At 42.6% G+C, this 23,837-nt stretch overlaps 1 protein-coding gene across 2 annotated transcripts; it reads left to right on the top strand.

Annotated features, from left to right (window-relative positions):
- Positions 1-284: 284 nt before the first annotated feature.
- YBX1 (Y-box binding protein 1) lies at positions 285-20,396 on the top strand. 2 transcript variants are annotated; one of them, XM_055341748.1, is made up of 8 exons: positions 285-596; positions 1,309-1,372; positions 12,196-12,229; positions 14,985-15,074; positions 15,375-15,677; positions 15,886-15,968; positions 18,941-19,206; positions 20,001-20,396. In XM_055341748.1, the coding sequence occupies exons 1-7, from the start codon at positions 431-433 to the stop codon at positions 19,173-19,175; spliced, it is 975 nt and encodes a 324-aa protein (XP_055197723.1). In that variant the 5' UTR covers positions 285-430; the 3' UTR covers positions 19,176-19,206; positions 20,001-20,396. The 2 variants fall into 2 exon arrangements, with proteins under 2 accessions (XP_055197723.1, XP_055197724.1); XM_055341749.1 differs by lacking the exon at positions 14,985-15,074.
- The last annotated feature ends 3,441 nt before the right edge of the window (positions 20,397-23,837 follow it).

The following is a 23,837-nucleotide window of genomic DNA, read 5'->3' as shown; positions in this document are numbered from 1 at the left end:
CGTGAAAGTCACGTTCACTCTGCCCGTCCTCTCGGGTACTCTATGGTTCTCGTGGTGACTCTACTCTAATTCTAGTTCCGGTCTCTATGGCGGCGGCGGAGGCAGGAACGGTTGTAGGTCGGCCGAATTAGCCGCCTGGGAGCCAATGAGAGCGGAGGAGTGATAAAGTGCCGGCCAATAGGGGCCAGGGGCTGGGGTCAGGTGGTGAGATTGACGGCGCGGCCGGCCACTCAGCGGCGCCCGGGGCGGGCCGAGCGCAGGGCTTATCCCGCCCGTCCCGCCATTCTCGCTAGTTCGATCGGTAGCGGGAGCGGAGAGCGGACCCCAGAGAGCCCTGAGCAGCCCCACCGCCGCCGCCGGCCTAGTTACCATCACACCCCGGGAGGAGCCGCAGCTGCCGCAGCCGGCCCCAGTCACCATCACCGCAACCATGAGCAGCGAGGCCGAGACCCAGCAGCCGCCCGCCGCCCCCCCCGCCGCCCCCGCCCTCAGCGCCGCCGACACCAAGCCCGGCACCACGGGCAGCGGCGCAGGGAGCGGCGGCCCGGGCGGCCTCACATCGGCGGCGCCTGCCGGCGGGGACAAGAAGGTCATCGGTGAGGGCCGGACGGGGCCGGGGGTGGGGCCGGAGGGAAGCCCGGCGGCGGGACCGTTACCCGGAGCGGGGCGAGCCGGCGGGGGCGCGCGCGGCCGTAGGGGACCCACTCGGCGGCGCGCGGCCGCCCCTCCCCCACGCCGCCGCCGCCGCCGCCACTCGCGCCCTCGCGGACGCCGGCCCGCCCCGGTCCGCGTGCCCGGCCTGCGCGCGCGCCCGCCGCCTCCCGCGCCCCCTGCGGACCCCGCGCGGCCGCGCGCCCCTCCCCCCGGGCGGCCGCGCGCCGCCGACCGCGTGTGCGGCGGGGTCCCTCCCCTCCCCGGCGGCCGCGTGCGCTCGGGCCCGCACGCCGTTGTTCCGCCCCCCCTCCCCCCCCCCCTGCTCCCTTCCGCGTGTGCCCGGAGGGCGCGGCGCGCCGCCTACGCAGGCCCGAGTGGGCCGGGCGCTTCCCCTTCCCTCACGTGCTCCCCGCCCTGCAGCCGCGCCCGCCCGCCCCGGCCCGGGCCCCCGCCGCCCCGGGCCCGCCCGCCCGCCCGCCCACCCACGTGTGCGCGGGGCCCGCGCGCGGCCTCGGAGGAGAAAGGCTGTCAGGTGGCCTCGGGCCGCGGCGCAGCGCGTGCGGGGCCGGGGCGCCCGAGCGTGGCGGCTTTAAAGAAAGGACGTCTGGTAATCGTGGGTTTTTTGTGTTTCTGTGTTTTTTCCCCCCCCTCCAGCAACGAAGGTTTTGGGAACAGTAAAATGGTTCAATGTAAGAAACGGATATGGTTTCATCAACAGGTGAGATGACCGCCGCCGTAGCCTCCGTCCTGCCTCTTGCATGCTCTGCTCGGTGGGTAGGCGCTGCGGACTCGGAAGGGTGGAAGCGTGTGCAGCCTGCTTGCTCCTGCGGTGGCCGCGAGGTGGTTTTTCCTTGAAGGCTGCGGGGTTAGGGATCTGGACACGCTCTTTGTTTTGCAGCTGAATACTCCTCGGAAGTCCGTTTGCGAGGCTTGTTAGGTGCAGAGCCACTTAAAGGGCAAGCGCAGTGAGGGAGGCAACTCCTAACGGGGCAAACAGCAACCGGAGATTTAGTCTCCTCCTCGCGGGCGCGTTTCTCACCCTGGCCACCCTCCACCCTCGTATGCGGCATTGAAATTGGTGGTGGGAAACGTGCTGTGACCCCCCCCCCCCATTAGTGCGTAGGGGCTATTTGTGACGCGTTAGCCTTTGGAGGTAACGAGACTGACAGTGCGAGGAGGTGAGGTGCTGTCATCTGGACTGTTAAGGTCATGTCGCCTTTGTTTAACGTTTCAATCTGTGCTGTTGTGAAGGCTTCGGATCTGTTTCACGCGAGGACTGCAACAGTTTTTATTTGTTCCTGCAGTCGCATCTGGAAGAAATCGCCCTTCTCCCGTTCTCAGTTGTTACCTCCCCTACTCTTTAGCCCCGTGCTCAGGACGAGCCTAGAATGGTGGTAGCAGCCGTGCTGCTAACGTGCTGCTAACGTGCGGATACGCGCTGCACTCCCCGCGGTCTCCCTTGTGAGCCGGGCATCATTTTCAAGATGGCTGCCAAGCCGGGCTACTGGTGCGGCTGCAGATGGGCCAGAGCACCGTGTGCTCCTAGCTCGTTGGCCCCCCAGGTAGGCGCCTGTCAGCGCAGCCGTCTCTTACCTTCCTACTCCAGGAGGCACTAAGCGGCCAGGTGTTGGAGAGAACACCTGCGAGTGAGAAATAATGCTGAATGCTTGTGAAATGGGCACTACTGCTAGAAACCAAGTGGGCAAGAGCAAGCTTCAAGACCTAATTGGCCGATGAAAAACCTTTGGTTCCTCAACCGTAAAGTACTGTGGAAGTGTTCAAGACAAAATAGATCGTAAGCATTTACTTGATGGTCTGTTTTCCACGTTTGTAGTGTGGAGAAACATTTTGTTTCTTCCAGAATCTTTAGGAGTTTTCCATCTGTTCATACACTGCTTTTGTGACAGGCCAAGGCTACATTTTTTAAGTCAGTTTTTTGACAATAGGTTACTAGCAATGAAGGAAGGGAGGGGGTGCTTGGGCGCTTGTATTTGGCCCCTTCTTAGTTGGTCTCTGAATATTTAGCATTTCCTTCTTAATTGTCTGATTCTCCTTACTGGCCTAACCCCTAAACCAAGAGTTTTTAAATTAACGTAGGCTTGTCTTGGGAGGTTGTTTAAAAATGCAGATTCCTGAGTTCCTTCCTAGCCTGGATTCATTGGGTCTAGTGTACATTTTTAACAAAAATTCCAGGCGATTATGTCTTGTGGGCCATACCTTGAAAACACTGCCCTTAACCCTCTACCCAGTGTGATGCTGGTGTACACATTAGAATGGGACTGTATATTTGCAGCCTTTTCTGTGGTTAGATTGTAGTTTGCGCTTTAGAAATTTTACCACGTTCTTTATGTTTTGCTGTATCTTGTTAATTGGACATAGGTTATGATTTTTGAAGTGAACAATTGATGATCCAAGATAAAAGAGTACTTTATTTGCATACTCAGGTTTTTTTATGAGCTGCCATTCCTTGAATATCTGTTTTCTAACTTGGAGTCAACCCAATTGGTAGTTCTCCAGGGCAAGTTAAATGTAAATTGACTTTCGATGATCCTTTGTTTGGACTGTCCTAACTTCAACTATTTTGTCAAGTTAACTGATTTAAATGCTTTGTGTTTCCAAACCAGTTATTTCACTGATTCGAAGACTTTCAAGTCACTAAAAATGTTGACTGCATTTAAGTCCAGGAGATGTTTGCCTTGATTAAGGAAAAATGTAGGTCTTAAACTTAGTATGGTAGTTTGCAAGTTGGTTGGGTATGTAAGACACAGGGCTTTCGGTGGGGAGTTGGGGAGAGGCAGACACTGTGCTGCTTCTGTATAAAGGAGAGAATAGTGTTTGAGATGATTGCTGTGGCTATAATTTTAACCGTGGCATTCTGTGAATTACATACTGGTTCTTAAGATTTTTTTTTTAATTAAAAGATAATTTCTATGTAAACTTTTTGATTTAAATTAACAATATGTAACAGCCTTATCAATTTTTTTTTTAAATTTATGATAGTCACACAGAGAGAGAGAGAGAGGCAGAGACACAGGCACAGGGAGAAGCAGGCTCCATGCACCGGGAGCCCAACGTGGGACTCCATCCCAGGTCTCCAGGATCTCGCCCTGGGCCAAAGGCGGGCGCTAAACCGCTGCGCCACCCAGGGATCCCTCAATTATTTTTTGAAGTGTTTTCTTCAGATGGTTTTCTAGTATTAAAGGTGCTGAATAAGAGCATAGAGCTTTAACACGGCAAGCATTTTTGCTGCTTTTTGTTAGGCTACAGAATCTAGGAATCCTGAGAAATTCATGGTTAGTCCTTCATGCGCTGTGTCTTAAACAGTAATTGGATTACGTGATGGGAGGGGTTTATTTAATACCTCCTCCCATTTCTTTTCATTTTGTTATGAAAAGCTTCATTCAAAAATTATTGAAGATGTCATTAGAAGGATGCCACAGGGGTTGGTGGTTTGAGGGTTTTTAATTCTCTGCTTTTTAAATCTGGAAACCTAATTTTGTCTTTTGCTTCCAGCTGTTGAGGATTAATCCATGTTCATCAAATCCATGAAAAGGCGTGAATCAGTAGCAATTTTTTTATTGGGACATGTGTCTTTCATAGTGACCACAATAGGAGTACTTGTGTGTTCTCCATAGTACTTAAAAATGCTTGATCAATCATTCTAGGGTTTTGGGGTAGGCAAAGAACTTGGAGCACAGAGAATCCAGTAAGGCAGAGGACATAAACTGGTGACCTATTAGCTGAATCTACCCCCATATGTTTTGTTTGGACTACACGGTGTCTTAAAAAGAATTGGGATTAATTAATGATACTTAAAATTGGGGACATAATCTCCAAAAATACTCAGGTTACCAACTTTTTTTTTTAAGATCTGAGTTTTAGGGACACGTGGGTGGCTCAGCAATAGAGCATCTGCCTTTGGTTCAGGGCAGGATCCCAGGATCAGGTCCCACATAGGGCTCCCCATAAGGGGAGCCTGCTTCTCCCTCTGCCTATGTCTCTGCCTGTGTGTCTCATTAATAAAAAATATATATATATTTTACAAACTAAATTTTGGCTTTGGGGTCAGAAATCCCATGTAAATAGATCAGCTGGGTATGCGTATTATTACCACCTTTAACTGGGGCATACATTCTCCTTATTTACCATAATAGGTCAGGCTTAAGTTTCTCGGGTTGACTTCCCTTCCCTGCCTGGTGTCTGCATATGCATTTGAGTTTATTACCCATGGTCTAGGAAGAGATAAACTAAGGCAAGAAAGGGTTTAGCTATCTTTTCTTTAGGAAAAATACTTAGTAGTAGCTGTCAGGTTTAGTCTTCTGTTTTGGGGATTCCCTGTGTATATATATTATATAACTGATGTGAGTGACTCCCTTCACACAGTGGTGACATTAAAAAGTAGCTAATGTTTTTCTCAGGCACTTAAACCAGGCATTATTGTAAGTGCTTTACCTGAACTCTTAAGCCATTTAACCCTCAAAATCGTTGGAAGTGGTGGAAACAAGCTTCAAAAGATGTCAATATTATTCTGAGACAGAGAAGTTGAGTAACTTGCCCTAGGAAGCATAGTAAGTGGCAAAGCTACGGTTTGAACTAGCTGCTATTACGCTGTCCCTGAAAATAGGCCCTAGTCCCCTTCAATTTGGTTGGTATCCACAGTTAGAGGTAATATCTTAGGGTGGCTATTCTTGGCCATCAAAAGACTTTTCCTAAGTGATACCTAGCAGTCGCTGGAACTCCTGGGTTCTGATTTATTAGTTCCCCAGACTTGAAAATCTTTCTTTTTGCACTGCCTCTTTTGTATGGTTCAGTAGCACTGTAACAGCCACAGTCCAGTTTGCAGGTTGGCTTTTCCAAATTAAAAAAACTGGCTTAATATAGCTAATGCTGGGATGCAGTTGAGGAATTAGAGGAGAGAACCTTTGACAGCTCACTTCTGAATCTTTTCTGTCTTTATAGGACTTGCAAGCTAAGAATGGGTTTTCTTTTCTTTTTTTTTAAGGGTTATTTGAATAATATGTGACAGATACAGCCTAAAATATTAACTACCTGGTTCTTAGTTTTAAAAATTTGTAGACCTGTGAGAGAATGATTGTCGCCAGGTCTCTTGGGCTATTAAAATCAGACTGAACTTGATCACAAACGGTAAGATCTCTCTCTAAATATAGAAGGTTTGGATGGATAATCTATACCATGATTGACTAAATACTGTGGCACTGACTTGGTGATGTGCTATTAAGGAAGGGTGGGTGGGTGGTGGGTGGGTGGAGGCATAAAAAATGATGTCTAAATAGTCCCCAAGGCATGCAGAATCCTTGGCAGTCTTGAAAGAGCCCTGTTACTAGTTGTAGGTTTGTGTAGAGAGTGTTTTTGTTTGGATTTCAGAACTGAAGCTCTTTAGTTTGGTACAGACTTCTGTACAAGGCACTTTAGGATTAATTTACATTCTGATTGTGTTAGCTATGGATCTTAAGTTGGCCAGAGTCATCCTAGTTCACCAACTCATTGATAGGTAACACCTTTTCATCTTAAAATATTCTGGAATACAGAACTAGCTATTTACCTTCTGTTTTTCAAGTATTGGGGCTGTTTTTGCTGAGTTTTCCACCCTTCAGTCTAAGCCCTTGGAAACCTCTACAATCCAGCTCACTTGAGGCAGAATGATGGAAAATAATGTGCCTGTTGGGTGTAATAGAAAACAAGTAAAAAGATAATTAGGGTTTATGATCTTATAACCATCTACAGAACTTGGAAATTGGTGTCTTGGATGCTTTGGGTTATGGAGCATATATAGATGTTAAATCCTAGAGGGTTTTTTTTTTTGATTGTAGGATTAATAATTTGTGTTTGGGCAATTTAAGCTGTTAAGAGCGTGGTATGGTAATTTGCAACAAGATAATAGGATAAGAGCATTTAGTTATGGATATATGAGTTTTTATGTGAGGTTTCATTTAAGGCAACTATGATTTGGCAAAAAAAAGTTTCCTAAAACTTTAGGACGCTAAAATCTTTTTTTTTTTTTTTTTAGGATTATATTTATTTATTCATGAGATGGAGAGAGAGGCAGAGACACACACAGGTAGAGGAAGAAGCAGGCTCTCTGCAGGAGCCCGATGTGGGACTCGATCCCCGACCCCGGGATCGTGCCCTGAGTCAAAGGCAGTTGCTCAACTGCTGAGCCACCCAAGCGTCCCCAGGACACTAAAATCTTAAGACAATTTCTGGATGAATTTAGTAGTGTAGGAGTAAGTTTAGTGCTGGCTACATGTTTTTTACCTTCAATTGTGCTACATTAGGAACTTTTAAGAGACTTTTTAAATCCCAGCGGGATTTCTTTTTTTTCTTTAGCATTTTCCAAACTTAAAAACGGTAACCCCTTTTTTCCTTGAGCCTCTTGCTGATTCTTTTTTCCTTGAAATCCATACTTATTTGGAGAATAAGGACAGTACTACTGGTTAGGTGAGAACCTGAGAGGTGGAATTTTTATGAAAACTTTTCAGTGTAAATAAGGCCCTTATCCAGCCAGAAGTGGAGTAGAAGAATACAGCAGAAAGCGTACACTTGCGTTCAGTTCAGAGCAGGAAGACTGTGCTGTATGGAGTGATACGGTTGGAATATTGTGGGCCTGTGCTGTCATTAGACTTGTGGTTATTGCATCTGAGAAATGGAATTTTTAATTTGAATTTTAAGACTGATACCCAATTTAGTGTTTGTTTTGAACCACTTTCTTATGAACAGCTTGCGTTTGTGAACCTACTTTTCAGAAGTGTAAAAAATAGAGCAGATTATGAAGGCTTAGTATGAAAAAAGAAATGTAAAATACTTCAGTGTTTTATACTGATTGTACATGTTTAAGTGGTGAAACTGATTTAACCTGCTTTTACTTTTTTTATTGTGGCTACTAAAAAATAAATGTAGATACAGATTTCCCCTTGCGATCCAAAAGTAGCGCATTCCCATGAAACCTTTCAAGAAAGTGAAATGATGTAAAGTGAACTTAGTTGGACAAACATGTATCAGGCTTGCATTTTATTTCTTTTGGACCACAGTACTAGGCAGTGAGCTGCCAGTAAAATGTCTCTGGCAGCAGTATGTATAGATGGGCTTTGGTTTGATGATAGTGTGGTCTTCAGGTAAGTGTTGTTTCATCCCCACTGTCCAAATAAGGCAACTTGCCTCAGATCATATAGTTAGTAATGGGGATAGCAGCCAGAATTTTTACCTTGGCTCCAGTGGTTCTCCTAAGGAGCGCTAAACCACTGCTGTATGTATACTTGCAGGCTCTTTTCCTCTTCCTCCTCTCTGATTGGTAGGACTCGTAATATGTGGAAAACATACTGTAATAAAAATCCTTGAGGATAGACCATTTCTTTTTATTACTGGTGCTTATTATTAGCACAGCGCCTAGCTAGCTTGCTGCTTTTTTTTAAGATTTATTTTATGGGTTGGGGGAGGGACACAGGGAGTGAGGAGAGTCCTAAGTAGACTCCCTGCTGAGCAGAGTCCAATGCAGGACTGTGTCTCACAACCCTGAGATTACAACCTGAGCTGAATCGAAGAGTTGGACACATAACTGTCACCCAGACACCCTTAGCTAGCTAGCTTATGAGTATATTGGTCTGCCCAGTCCATAATTTTCTACCCTCAGTCAAGTATGGTAAAGTTAGAAGTATGCCTCTTGGTTCTCAGCTTATACCACAAAAGGTATGGTTCAGTACTAGGGATGTCTCTGTTCTTCTTACTGCATTAATAATAATAATGGGTCAACAAACTACCACTCAACGGCTGTTTTTTGTATGGCTTGTGAGCCCAAAATAGTTTTTACAAGGGGGGAGGAGATACCTAGGAGAACTTTGATCTAATTACTTGGAATAGCTGTGTAATGCAGGTGAGGGTGTAGGGATACTTATTTGTTGTCCTCCCAGAAAATGGAGAGACCATATTACTGTAGGCTGCTTCTAGAGCTAAAAATGTAATGATTTCCAAATTCGTCAACATGCTTAAGATCAGGGCCTATGGAGTCCAATTCTACCACTGAGCAGATGAACCCATACTTCCATTTCCTGATTTGTAGAATGAGGGATTAATGATAGTGTCTACCTCAGGATTGAGGATTGAATGGCACGTATAGTTAAAGCATTGGAACAATATCTGGAACTGAAATCCTCAGTAAGGTAAGCTGTCTGTCCTATCTAATTTTTCCCATTTTGCAGATGAAGGAGGAGATCCAGTGAGGAGGAGACTGCTTTCCAAGGTTGCACAGCTGTTAATAGTGGGATGAGGACTAAAAATTGGGTTTTCTTTTAGCAGTACCTTGAATATCTGCATAGTCACTTAAGTTGTAACTATTAGATCGATTTAATGCATCTAAACTGTAGTGTTCTATTTTGGTTAAAACTGCGTTTTTTTGAGCTGTCACATTTCCTAAATTCCAGGTACACTTTGGCTATGGTAATTCCCTTGTAGGCTGGTTTGTTCACCAAGTACATGAGTGCTGTTGTCTGGCACATCATTAATGAGCCTGTATTGGTTCCCACATACCTTTGTACCCACAAAACCTCTCCTTAAGCTGTCTTTCATGGGATGTTTAGGTGTATTCCTACCTTGGACTTTTAAGAAGATAGTTCTAACTACTAGATAAGTGGTTGCTAAATATTCTAATTCCTTTTATGATCTTGAAGATTAAAAAAATTTTTTTTGGCTGTTTGTTTTTTTTCTTTATGAGAAACACAGGAGAGAGAGAGGCAGAGACACAGGCAGAAGGAGAAGTGGGCTCCACACAGGGAGCCAGACGTGAGACTCGATCCCAGGTCTCCAGGATCACGCCCTGGGCTGAAGGCGGTGTTAAACTGCTGAGCCACCAGGGCTGCCCTGATCTTGAAGTAAAAATTTTGGTAGATAGCTACTTGTATTTCTTTTTAGTGTAGTGTGTAGTGTATTGTATGTACAGTAGCTACCTGCAACTATATCAGAAGACATGTTGAGTAGTCAGTGGCATCACAGATACCAACTGATAAAAGAAAATGATGTATTGGCTACCTAGATAAACAAGTGGCATTATCAGTAAATGAACTTTTCTCTCTATGGAAGTCCCATTTTTAGTAAATTTAATGGATATTAAAACTAAAATACCAGATTCAAAACTCAAGTTATAATAAATGTACTTCTAATTCTTTACCTAGTCCTCCAGTAAGCCTGACCTCCTTCTCACCCCGATAATGGCAAATAGTGCCCATCTTTGGGACAGTTTTAAATGGCCTATTGTGATCAGCACTGCCTCTGTTGAGACTTCCTGTTCTAGACTTTGCCCAGCTTTCCTTCTCTATTTACCAGATTTTTGTTGCATTTCTCCTTGGATCCTTAAGGGTTTGAAATTCTATCCCACTGTTAGAAGTGAGAACTTAAGATTGATGGCTATGGAACTTTGTGGGAAGTCTGTGGACTTGATAGATGGGCCTTATGGCAACCATTAATTCCTTAAGTTTTCCAGTACTTTTTTTTTTTTTTTTTTTTTAATTTATGATAGTCACAGAGAGAGAGAGAGAGGCAGAGACATGGGCAGAGGGAGAAGCAGGCTCCATGCACCGGGAGCCCGATGTGGGACTCGATCCAGGGTCTCCGGGATCGTGCCCTGAGCCAAAGGCAGGTGCCAAACTGCTGCACCACCCAGGGTTCCCCAAGTTTTCCAGTACTTAACTAGCTTGTAAAGGTCCGTTTTTAATCACTTGTTTTGAATAGCTTTTGCAGTATTCTGGGTGTGTGTAGATTTTTCTTTTAAAGATTTTAAAGTTCTGTTACCATATATGTCCTCATTTTACAATAATCCAAGCTGTATGGATTCTTTGATGCATAGTTCAATAAGGAGCCAACAGTCAGTAAGCCAGTCTAGTTCTTTGCAACTTTGGTCCTTTTGTCATTAAATACTAGTTATTGAGCCCATTCTCTGACTACTGGACAAAATGAAGAAGGTGGGGGAGGTCATTAAAGGTCTGGAAATGTTTCTCCTCCTGTAAGTTTTTGCTTATAGTATCATCTTAACCCCACTGTCCTAGCTAAAATAAGCTCATCATATTTTTCCCCTCACTTCCAAAATCCATGTTCCCATAAAGTTTTCCCCATTTTTACCTCAAAAAAGAGATCCTCAAATATTCCCTCACAAATGCCCCCTAGCCTAGGCTTCCATCAGTCCTGGTCTGGGTTTCTAGAGTAGTTTTTAGAACTAACTAGGCTCCTCTTGTATTTGAAATTTCCCTAATATCCACAAAATTTTTAACATTCGATGATGTTATCATGCCATACTTGTCTACTCAGAAGGCTTTGGTGTCTCTTCTACCTACATAATCATTTACCCCCTATTCATTTTACCCTCCTCTGCTGCCATATGCCTCATGCTCTGGTCTGTTTGAGCCCTGTTTGTGTTCAATTTGCTATTTGCTTTACCTCTGTCGATAACTTCCTTTCTGTCTACTTCTGGAACATGTTCTCATTTTCCAGTGAACTTCTTTAAGGTTTAAGCCAAATGTGCTATAAAATAGTGTCTGATACTGAATGTAGGGGTGTGTGCACTAATAGGAAACTGCCTCATTCATCTTTGCCTCCTTAGCTCTCCAGTACAATGCTTGTCACCACATTAATGATGTGGGTATTGACATGTCCATTTAAGGAGCGGTTTTACGTTCCTAACAAAAAAAATTGAGCAGAAAGTGTTTCCATATACCCCATGCCCATACATGCAACACCCCCGCCCCAGTCAGCACCAGAGTGACATTTTATCCTTACCACATCGCCCAAAGCCTATAGTTAACATTGGGACTATCACCTGGTATCGTACATTTTGAGGGGTTTTTTTTTTTTAGAGGTTTTTATGAAATCAAGGAGAGTTGGGAATTGGGAATGGTGAGGAAGAAATAAGAAAAATGGAAGGAGATATATTATCAGAAATTAGTGTAACGAGGCTCTAGGAGTAAGTGGTATATGCTAGAAAGTTTTGTTAACATTTGGTAGGATAAGGAGGATAGTTGCTAGTCATTTAAACCCTCTTAATAGCCTTTGGCTTGTCACACTTAAGACATTTTTTTTTCTTTTTAATGTTTCTGTAGTTAGTGAGATTACAGCTGTTGGCAAGTGCTTAGTCTTTTTTTTTTTTTTTTTAATTTATGATAGTCACACAGAGAGAGAGAGGGGCAGAGACACAGGCAGAGGGAGAGAGAGGCAGAGACACAGGCAGAGGGACAAGCAGGCTCCATGCACCGGGAGCCCGATGTGGGATTCGATCCCGGGTCTCCAGGATCGCGCCCTGGGCCAAAGGCAGGCGCCAAACCGCTGCGCCACCCAGGGATCCCGCAAGTGCTTAGTCTTAAAAAAAAAAATCACAAACTATGTTTCTGCTTTAAGTTTCCTGGTGGCTGGTTGGCAGCCAGAAAGTCTCTAACAATAGGAAAAATAGGGGGAAGTGCACCAAGAACCAAGCTTATTCTTAACCTTTGGCAACATGAAATGTATTCTATTTTCTGACTTTTTCAACTTGGTTCTGTCTTGCAGGAATGACACCAAGGAAGATGTATTTGTACACCAGGTGAGTGCTTGTGTGAATGTTTACAGTCCTAGTTTTAAGGGTTGTGACCAGAAAGGGATGGGTGTTTTCTCAACTGTTCCCTGCAAAAAGGTTATTCTATCCAAACACCAGTTTAGCTCCAGTGCCTACTCTAAGAGTGGGAGTCTGCTTAAATGTATACATTGAAACATTATATTGGTGGTTTGCTTAATTAAAATAGGTGTTTCAAATGGGTATTTTGTTAATAGCTGTAGCTTTTTTAAATGAGGAAATGTGCTCAGCTCACTAAATTTTGAAACCCAATTTCAGAGGAAGAAAAAATCTCCATTGACTAGTATTGCAGTAAATACACAAACTTTGAGGTTTTTTTCAAACACTGTCAGATTTCACCTCTATGGTAAGGAAAAAATCATAATAATCCTGGGGAAATAGAACTAAGCCACAAAAAAACATAAATTTGAAGTGGACTCTAGAATACCACCAAAGTTAGCTTGGGTCCTTCTGTTTAAAGTACTTTGAGAATTTCGGTTGACTTGGAAATTTTATAAATTCTCACTAGTTTGTGTTTAAGTGAAAAGGCAGTGTGACAAAGTTGACAATCACTCATTAAATAATTTTCGGATTGGCTTCAGTGTTTAGAGAGGGAAAAACTAACGTGGGATGATCAGGTGCCATTTGTTTAGCTTTCACAAGTACATTCAAGAAAAATACTTTGAAAAATGAGCATTAAGCAATGCTTAATTTTATTAAAGTACATTTACTGCAGTAAACACTAATATCTCAAGCTTAGGTATCACATGGGCTCTATTGGATTTCATGATCCTCAACAGGTTTGCAGTGGGTAGGAAGTACACAGTTGTGTATGTGTAGTAGTGTGCACTGCATTTTTTTTTTTACCAAGACTGTTGAAATATTATCTTGCATTGAAAATCACCCTAAGAACTTTTTAACCACTTTTTTGTACTTTTTATCTAGACAACAAGACAGGTTTCACACTCGCACTGTTACTCAGGCAGGTGTGAACTTGCTGGCAGCATACTTCTCTTAGGAAGGGCTATATGAGGTTGGTGCTTTTGTCCCTGAGGTGTCAGCAGCAATCAAGGGAGCCAGATCAATCTCTAGTAATGTCCAGAACCTTATCAGATAATCATAGGGTCAAATATATATATATATAAAGTATGGCAACATTAGAATTCTAAACATAAGGACACCTGGCTGGCTCAGTCAAAAAAGCATGAGACTTTTGATCTCAGAGTCATGGGTTTGAGCCCCACGTCAGGTGTATAGATTGCTTTAAAAAAAAAAAAGTGAACCTTTAAAATTAAATCTTAAACATAAGTATAGGGCTGCTCAGTGTTACTTTTAAAACAAATGTTTTATAAAATGGAATGCCAACTCCTTTGTGTTCCTTACTTTTTGGCATGTTCAAGGAATATGCACATTGAAGAACAAGAGACCGCAAGGCTGGTCGGTCTTACTTGTCAGCAACACTAAATGGTTGGGGTACATAGGGTGTTTTGAAGATGCTGACTGAAAGAAGTTTTGAGATTAAAATTATCTATACTTCTGCTATCCCCTATGACTGCAGCTAATTGAGAGTTGGCTATATATGGAAGGTATGAAAGCTGTGACAGTTTAGATGACAGATGAGATCAATTATTTGGCTGAATGCATGTCACCCACATGGTACTGACCCACAGGTGTCACCAATATGCTTTCCTCTTTATTTTGGAAGTGGTTCAACATTTAGTGGTTTCTTGGGACTTTGGATGCTCAGGTCTTAGTGTATCAAGGATATTGCAGTTCTGGGCAACTTAGCTTAATTGGCTTCAGCTTTGTTGATTGTCCTGCCTCCTATGGAATGGAAATGCATGAGTGACCCTGTAATGGATACCGCTGTGATGTATTAGAACATGGGATTTGGAGTCCCAAGATCTGGATTTAGAAAAGTCCATACTGTGCCACTTAGCTGTGTGACCTTGGGCAAGTCACCTAACTTTTAAAAGCCTGTTTATTTGTAAAAAAGGAGTAATAATACCTCACCTCATGTCATGAGGTTGACTAACACATGAAAGAACTTTATTGTATTCTACTCAACTCAAAAGTGAGGTGTTATTCTTCCCCTTTTACTTTGTTGTAGCAATCTAGAGAACAAGTAACAATGTGAGATTTATTGTATTTGGAGGTGGTAATAACCTATTATCCCATGTGGTCAGATAAAGAGTGGCGCATAGTCAATACATGTGAATTGCATTTGCATTTCCATTGAAGTACTATCACAGACCAGGTGGAAGGGATTTTGGTTGACATTTGTGATTGAGTTTGATATGGTTAACACAGGGACAAAGTTGGTTTTGTCAACTTTAAAGCATGCAAAACTAAACTCGCCTGTCATCTAAACTGGCCCTGTGTGGGGCTAGCTTCTACTATTAAGTGCAGTCTTTGGGGATAGATGGATATCCTCATTTTGTTTAAAGCTACACATGATGCTTTTGCAAAAGGCATTTAAAAAAAAATAATTGTTGTGTCGAGTGTTAAATACTTTAGTTTGGAAAATAGTGGTAAAATGTTGGGGCCTTGTAAGATTAGAGTATTTTGGTTGAGGTTGGGGGTAGCATTGGTCCCTGTTTTCCTAAATTTATTGACGGTTTGGTCTTACATAAAGTTAATTTTAAGTGTATATCCAAGCTAAAATAATATTGACTCTGGTACATTTTGAATGAAAAAGCACATTATTCTCCCCTGTTAATCTATTTTTGGAATGTGATATTACTAGACTGCCATAAAGAAGAATAACCCCAGGAAGTACCTTCGCAGTGTAGGAGATGGAGAGACTGTGGAGTTTGATGTTGTTGAAGGAGAAAAGGTGAGGATGCTTTTTGTGTAAAGGTTTGACTTCAGTATCGAAATGTTTTGGAGATCTCTATCCGTTAGGATGGTGGCTCTAATGTGGATGGATGGGTCAGGTGATCACATGAACACAGGTGCATCAAGCCTAATGTGCTGGCTGCAGTTAGAGGGCAATCTCTTCGGAACAGTGAGGAACTGATATTTAATCATTTCTATGCACCCCTGGCCACATAGACCCTTTGTTATTTGCTTTGTGTAAATTTTGTAAAGTGTACTTAATTCTGTTGTCACTGTCAATATATGATGGCTTTTGTAGGGTGCGGAGGCAGCAAATGTTACAGGCCCTGGTGGAGTTCCAGTGCAAGGCAGTAAATATGCAGCAGACCGTAACCATTATAGACGCTATCCACGTCGCAGGGGTCCTCCACGCAATTACCAGCAGAATTACCAGAATAGTGAGAGTGGGGAAAAGAACGAGGGATCGGAAAGTGCTCCCGAAGGCCAGGCCCAACAGCGCCGGCCCTACCGCAGGCGACGGTTCCCACCTTACTACATGCGGAGACCCTACGGGCGTCGACCACAATATTCCAACCCTCCTGTGCAGGGAGAAGTGATGGAAGTAAGTTTTCACCAAAAAGAAAAGCATCAACAGCATGCAATAACTTTAAATAGAACTGCATTTTAAGCATTTTATGGATGTCTTCTCCTATATTGGAGTGATTAGTCTCATGAGGAGCATTTTTTTTTTTAACTCCTGTATGCAAACTTTGGATTTGTTTGTGTTTTTCACTCTATTACTGATTGAGTCAACTTGATTGTCTTTTCAGGGTGCTGACAACCAGGGTGCAGGAGAACAAGGTAGACCAGTGAGACAGAATATGTATCGAGGTTATAGACCACGATTCCGTAGGTATGGTTTGTATTAAATTTCTCAAGCATATGTTAGGACTCAGCAGCAACCTGCTTCTCCTGCAGCCTTTTTGAGTCATTTTATTTGTTAACGCTTAACGTTTTCTTTCATCAGATGCCTAAGAAGTGAACCTGAAGTCAGTTATCTTTGAGAATGTGTTCTTTGCTGGCACTGGTTAAAAACAGCTTGTGTAAATGAGGTCTACTTTATATGGTTGTGGGTTCTCTCCCTCCCCCAAATGAGGGTATGGAATTTGTTTTTTCTGTCCTTGAACAGGTGAGAGAATAGTTCAACCTGTGTTACATGTTTAAGACCTGCTTCATTGGGAGGGAGAAAGGTAAAGATAAGCATTGCCTTTAAAGCATTAAGGGAGTATGAAAACTGCACCTTACCATAAATGAAGAATCTATGGTGTCACCCCCGAGAAGGCCTAATTTTCCATTTAAGTTTTAAGAAACCCATTCTTTACTGTAAAAGTATCCAAAATACAATACAGAAGTGTTCAAAATACACTGTGACTCTAAGAGAGGTTTCTGGATACCCATACACCCATTTTTGTTAATATACTTCAAGGAAAGCACAGCACTGAAGTTTTAGGAATTTGGAACTCAGTGGAGATTGCATTATCTACATCAGTATATATGCGTTGAGGGTTTTGCAATAGCCAATGTCTGTAATTCTTGTTTCCATAGTTGTGTGTTGTGTCCTCTGAGTTTCTATTTCATGAAAACGGCCTGCAGTTCTAGCTGATTGATTAAAATCTCCACCCATTGCTGGATGTTGGGGATCAATGGGGTTTTCCCTGTTGAGTGGGGAAGATTATTGATGCTGACAGATGAACTTTGTTGATCGTGAGCTGAACTATCGTTTAAACTAGCTTTAAATCTAGACCTAGATTACCTTGTTGAAATACTGCATATAATACCATAGTATCATTTTTTACAGTGACCAGTGCATTTAAAATTGAGCTAAAATAGGCTCTCATGGCAGTCTGTTCGTTACATCCATGGGTACCAATGGCAGAAAACTTGGTTTACTTTTTTGTTATCCTATAAAGATGCTTAAATTTTTTGCCTTGCTTCATTATTGTCTTTTAAAAATTACATGTGAGTTTTTGTTGATGAGTGCTTCAGTTTTGCTGTTTGCCTTTTAAGTTAGATGTAGGAGTCTCATTTGTATAGATAGACAAGTTGACAGTGCTAGATATAAAGAATGGGGTAAAATCCTAATTAGGTTCCAGAGCATATTGAAAGATCTGTCACTGAGTGTAGCAGTTTCACTGAAAAGGAGACCAATGAGTGGCGATGAGAGGAGGAGTGGTGTTAAGAAATAGAGGGTGTATTTGTAGGCTGAAAAATGGCAGTAGAAGACAGTTGGCAGAAGGCGACTGTTAGAATTATCTCCAGATAGGATAGGATTTTGTGCAAAAGTGAGGGTTGGGCTCTTTTGTGTGTAAGAAGCCCGAGTGTGTGGGCACTGGTGTGCTGCTAGTCAAGTCAAAAGGAGAGGGAGAGGTAAGAGGTGGGGGGAATTTGGGACAAAGATGTGGAATGAGCTCTAGAAATCAAAGGATAGAAAAATGATCACAAATTTAAAGTTGGGTCCACCCAATGTGATGGTCTTTCCCAGCCATTTTTGAGCAGCAGGCTTAGATTGAGCAGAGTTGAATTTGTCTAGCATTTGTCAATTCTGATGAAGATTCTGGGATTGGGATTGGTCATAATTTAATGGTGGGCTTTATATTCTTGGGTAAGAAGGGAGAAAAATATTAAAGAATGGGAGCTAGAGTAAGTGATAAAAATCACTGGATTATAAGTCCCAGTGGAAATAGAAGAATGGGAAAACAAGGATGAATTAAACTACAAGAATAGGAAAAGGAGTGTTTGGAGAGTAGAATGCTTAAAACTGGGAGAACTCAGAATAAACAAGAACTGGATAGGAGGTAAAGAACTTAAAATGCTCAAGTTATTTGAGTCTGTCAGGATAACTACAACAGGCAAAGGATAGTGTATGAAACCTAGCCTAACATAAGGTTTGGAAAGCTCAGAGTTTTAGAAAGAAAAGGGGAAAATTGACTTAGAAGCCAATGGTAATGACCACTATCTAATTCCAGACTTTTTCACTACTTCCTTCCACCCTCAGCCAAAAAAAAGGCTCTTGTGTCCATTAATTAATAGTCCCTCATTTCCCTCTACCCCACCCCCTGGCTACCACCATTCTACCTTTTCATGGGTAAATCTGGGTCCACTGCACGGATGTCTTATTTTGTTTCATTAGTCAGCCGATAGGCACTTGGATTGTTGCCACATTTTTGTTACTGGTTATCATAAAATGGATATTTTCTCAGGTACAGAACTCTTGAGTGGAATTGCTGGGTCACATAGTACTCTTTAACATTTTGAGGAATTGCTGGGGTGTTTTCTAAAGCTCCTGCACTGTTACATTTACACCAGCAGTGTGTGAGGATTCTAGTTTGTTCTCCATATCCTCACCAACACTGGTGGTTTTCTGATCTTTTGATTATGGCCATCCTGGTGGGTATGAGGCAGACTCGTTTGGATTTGCATGTCATTAATGACTAATGATTGCTGTGTATTTTGATTATGTGCAGAGAGCGCCTCTTTTGTTTTTGGTGCCCTGCCTTTTCAGCATGTGCTTCTCTATCCATGAAGGATCAGTAGCGCTTCTTTCCAACCCCGGTTATGCCACTGCTAGTGGTTTCATGATTAACTTTGTAATAGGTTAAGTTAGTCCATTAAAACTAATTTTAAATGCACATCTCCCAATTGACACCTACAAATCCTTGCACACTAATGTTCAGTTTGTGAAATAGGAACAAAGTTTGCATTTGTTTTTGATAAGCAGGCTAGATACAGAGTTTAGTTAGTTGACTGACCCAAGTGATAACACTGGTGGGTTGGTTAAAGAATGAAGGTTTTTCATTAAAAGTTTTTGCACAATGTTCATTCCAGGGGTCCTCCTCGTCAAAGACAGCCTAGAGAGGATGGAAATGAGGAAGATAAGGAAAATCAAGGAGATGAGACCCAAGGTCAGCAGCCACCTCAACGTCGGTACCGCCGCAACTTCAATTACCGACGCAGACGCCCAGAAAACCCTAAACCACAAGATGGCAAAGAGACAAAAGCAGCCGATCCACCAGCTGAGAATTCGTCCGCTCCCGAGGCTGAGCAGGGCGGGGCTGAGTAAATGCCGGCTTACCATCTCTACCATCATCCGGGTAAGTAGGCTTAGGTGGCCTTCTGCCTTCTGAGCACTCTGCTCAGAATGGTGGCCATTCATGTAAGAGAAAATCCCAGGTCATCAGGTAAGATGAGCCATTATAAACTTAAGGATGTTTTTTACCCACAGTCCTCTTCAGGTTACTTGAATATCCTGTTTGGGTAATGGCAATTATCAGGGCATACTTGGCCTCTCAGACACCTCAGTTGTGACAGCTGAAGGCTTATCTAAATACTTCTTGAATATTAGGGCCTTTTGTTTAACTGTTCTGAATGAATTCTGTGATTTCACCAGTAGGCTGAGAGTCTCACTATAACTTCATCCTAAGAAGTGTGATGATTACATTGTATTTATTTTCAAACAAAGGTGGGATAGTTTACTAGAATTAATAACCTGCATGGTGATGAGCCCTATAATCTCTTTGGGGAAAGGGGCAGCTTTGATATTATATCAGTTGTACAGTTAAGGAATTCCAGCTTTTTACCTGATACCGAGAAGCATATAATTTTGTCTTTGGCTCAGAAATTGTCATTTCCAGCCAGTGATACTTTTGGTTTATTTCCTCCTATTTTCTGGGTGACAGAAGGTCATCCAGAACCTGTAAATAGCCATTCTTGTTGCAGAGCATTGTGTCTGCCCCTGTTCGTAATCCATGTCTTGGGATAAACATATAGGTTTGTTAATGCCTTCCCTACTTAGCTGATGTGATCTGGAGCAATTTGGGGTTATACTAAAAGAACATTGTAGTCCATTGTGCAAGATAAACTTAATTTATTTTTATTTTTTTTACAGTTTAGTCATCCAACATGAAGAAATGAAGATGAAATTCCAGCAATAAGAAATGAACAAAAGATTGGAGCTGAAGACCTTAAGTGCTTGCTTTTTGCCCATTGACCAGATAAATAGAACTATCTGCATTATCTATGCAGCATGGGGTTTTTATTATTTTTACCTAAAGACGTCTCTTTTTGGTAATGATAAACGTGTTTTTTAAAAAAAAAAAAAAAAGCCTGGTTTTTCTCAATACACCTTTAAAGGTTTTTAAATTGTTTCATATCTGGTCAAGTTGAGATTTTTAAGAACCTCATTTTTAATTTGTAATAAAAGTTTACAACTTGATTTTTTCAAAAAAAGTCAACAAACGGCAAGCACCCGTTAATAAAGGTCTTAAATAATTGTTTTTGTGTATATTTTTGTCTTGTCTTGTTTTGTGTGTCCTTAGCCTTGGCCATAGGGCACTTAACTTAAATCTAGTTGCAAATAGATGGCACTCACTGGATTACACAGGGAAATTTCCTTAAAACGTGTAATTAAGTGACATGAACTTCTGAACAAGAGAAAATATTTACTATGATAATTTGGCCATTTTTCTCTTTCTAAATTCTTTTTGCTGGCAGTGGTAAAGGGGAGAAGACATGGCTCTAGCATCAACTAATTCTGTTCCCTGCAAGCCACTTATTTCTGTGCTTGTGGAAGAATTATTTCAGCCTGCCACACGGCCTAGTGTGGTCAGTAAACAGGCTCAGTTCCTGAGTGTGATTGATCCAAGATGGTAACAACAAATTACCCAAAGGAAGACTTGATAAAGAACTTGGAGGTCGTTGAAAAATGTGGTCTCCACCCCCTTCTTTTTTAAAGATTTTTATTTATTTATGATAGTCACAGAGAGAGAGAGAGAGAGAGAAGCAGAGACACAGGGAGAGGGAGAAGCAGGCTCCATGCACCGGGAGCCCGACGTGGGATTTGATCCCGGGTCTCCAGGATCGCACCCTGGGCCAAAGGCAGGCGCTAAACCACTGCGCCACCCAGGGATCCCTCAACCCCCTTCTAACCTAAGCCTGTTTTGGTTATTTTATGGTATCTTGCTACATGTTCATTTGGGATCATCCTGGACAGCTCTCAGGGAAAAGATGCCAGGGGTTTAGAGTAGCACTTCCAGGAGTCTTGGCAGTTCTGTGTAAGGCCAGGTGGTGTGGTGCTCCTTTCCAGAGTGTGCTCAGAATTCACAAGATTGCATTGCACTGGTACCTTATAATAAAGACCTGTGTTACTGTGTTGTTGTTTTTTTTTTTTTCCCACCAAGAAAACAAGAGAACTGCTTTTATGAAAATAGCATTTGGTACTTGTTTTGCGGCAGTGAGCTGTTTGCAGAGGACAGTGCACACTGAGCAGCAAGAGTGGGTCCACCAGGCTCCTTCCCTAAGAACAGTCAAGTCACCATAGTTTGGAACTGTAAGCATCTATGCTCTTTTTTTTTTTTTTTAAGATTTTATTTATTCATGATAGTCACACAGAGAGAGGCAGAGACACAGGCAGAGGGAGAAGCAGGCTCCATGCAGGGAGCCTGACGTGGGATTCGATCCCAGGTCTCCAGGATCGCGCCCCAGGCCAAAGGCAGGTGCCAAACCACTGTGCCACCCAGGGATCCCATCTATGCTCTTTTAAAATTGAAATTTAACATATAGTATAGTATTGGTTTCAGGTAGAGAATTTAGTGATTCATCACATGGTGCTTCATTAATGCCCATCGCCCTTTTAGCCAATCTCCTGGCCCGTCCCTGCGCCTGCCCCAGCAATTCTCTAAGAATCTCTAACGATGGTTTGCCTCCCTGTTTTTATTTTTACTGTCTTTCCCCGTGTTCATCTATTTTGTTGAGTTACACATAAGAAATCCTAGATTTGTCTTTCTCTGGCTTTTCATAGCATGATACGCTAGTTTCATCCACCTTACAAATGGCAAGATAATCAATTCTTTTTGATGGCCAAGTAATAACTCCATTGTGTGTATGCACCACATTTTCATCCATCCATTGATGGACGTTGGGCTCTTTGCATAATTTAGCTACTGATCGTGCTGGTATAAATGCTGATTCAAAGGGGCATGTGCCACCCCAACACTCTTTTATCCTTTGGATAAAGTGTTCCACAAAATCACATGTCTTCCTTGTGCGGGGGCCATGCTAATATTTTCTATATTTTTATATAAATTAATGGTAATTGCTTCTTCACTTTACTCAGCTTACAGAGGGTTCCATAGGAATGCACTGCATTCAGATAGCAGGGGAGACTTGAAATGTTAGTGTGACTTTATAAGAATATGTGGCTGAAGCAGAGTAATAAGCACAGGAGAGTGGTAAGGAATTAGGTATTCTATACCTGGCATGTGGTATATTCTGTTCTATTCAAAATGAGAAACAAGGTTGAGGGTGCTTGCTGTCATGGTTTATGTTAAAAACATTGCATTGAAGTCCCTAGGTAGTGTGTAGAGATAAAAATATGTAAAGAATGGAAAGGAAACCATGACGTATGTCTTAGATGATACTGGCAACCAAAAGTCTGCAGTCAACTTACGGATGGAAAATGTGTTAGTAAATGACTAACACCCATTTGTGTATAATAGCTAGTAAAACCTTTTTTACTTCATGGTAGCATCAAGGAAGTGTATTTAGAACTATACTGTTTTGAGGGTGCTTGGTTGGATCAGTTGGTAGAACATGTACCTCTTGATCTTGGGGTTGTGAGTTCAAGCCCCAGGTTAGGTGTAGAGATTATGTAATAAAGGGTTTTTTTTTAAACTTGCTGTTTTATATTTGAGAGCATGGGCAGGCAGGGAGGGAAAGGGACAAGCCAACTGCCCACTGAGTGCAGAGCCCAACATGTGGCTTAATCAGCTCTTGGGGAGGTTTTCATGTTAATGGCTATAGAGGCTTGTCAATTCATCTATTCAAATTAAGTTCAATAAAAAAGATTGAAAAAATCTTACTTTGATGGATCTTAGAAAAGGGAAAAGAGATGTTAGAGGTTTGATGAAAGAAGCGTTGGGGCGCCTGGCTGCCTTAGCCGGTGGAATCTGCAACTCTTTGATCAATTGTGAGCTTGAGCCCCACTTTGGGTGAAGAAATTACTTAAAGACTTAGAAAAGAAAATGTAAAATAGTTGTCTTGGAGAATGGGAAAACAAATGCACCAGGGAAATAGAATTGCTAGAGAAGGTAGAGCAGTGAATTTAACCAGAACTTTGCCAACTGAATTCAACAGAAGTGCCAAGGTATTAACAGTAGGTGCAAGGTTACAATTAACAGTGTTCCCAGCATCCTCTCCCCCCGCCCCATCCCCAGACCCCCCAGGAATGGATTCTGATTAGCTAAAGCCAGTAAGAGCAGAACATTCTAAGAAAAAAAGGAGGCACCCTGGATGGCTCAGCGGTTTAGCGCCGCCTTCAGCCCAGGGCATGACCCTGGAGACTTGTGATCCAGTCCCACGTCGGGCTCCCTGCATGGAGCCTGCTTCTCCACCTGCCTGTGTCTGTCTCTCTTTCTCTCTCTCTGTCTCTAACGAATAAATAAAATCTTAAAAAATTAGCTGAGTAGAGTTGGTGAGTTACACGTAGACTTGGAGTAAAAGTATTTAAGGGAGCTAGAAGGTGAAGTGTGGTGTACCTACACTGGTGTGCTTATGGAGGGCACAGTTACTGGTAATGACAGTTTCTAGGTGATAGACCTGTGAGCAAGAGGAGGAGTAAGAAGTGAACATTACTGGAAGTGAAAATGTCAAAAAGACCATGCTGCTCAAAGGATATCTAGGTGTTGAAGCTGCTGCAAGTGGTAGTAGATGTAATGTGCATGAGAAG

Source organism: Nyctereutes procyonoides, unplaced genomic scaffold (assembly GCF_905146905.1).
Source record: "Nyctereutes procyonoides isolate TBG_1078 unplaced genomic scaffold, NYPRO_anot_genome, whole genome shotgun sequence".
NCBI lineage: Eukaryota > Metazoa > Chordata > Mammalia > Carnivora > Canidae > Nyctereutes > Nyctereutes procyonoides.
The sequence above is the reverse complement of the archived record's forward strand: the minus strand, read 5'-3'. Positions and strand labels throughout refer to the sequence as shown.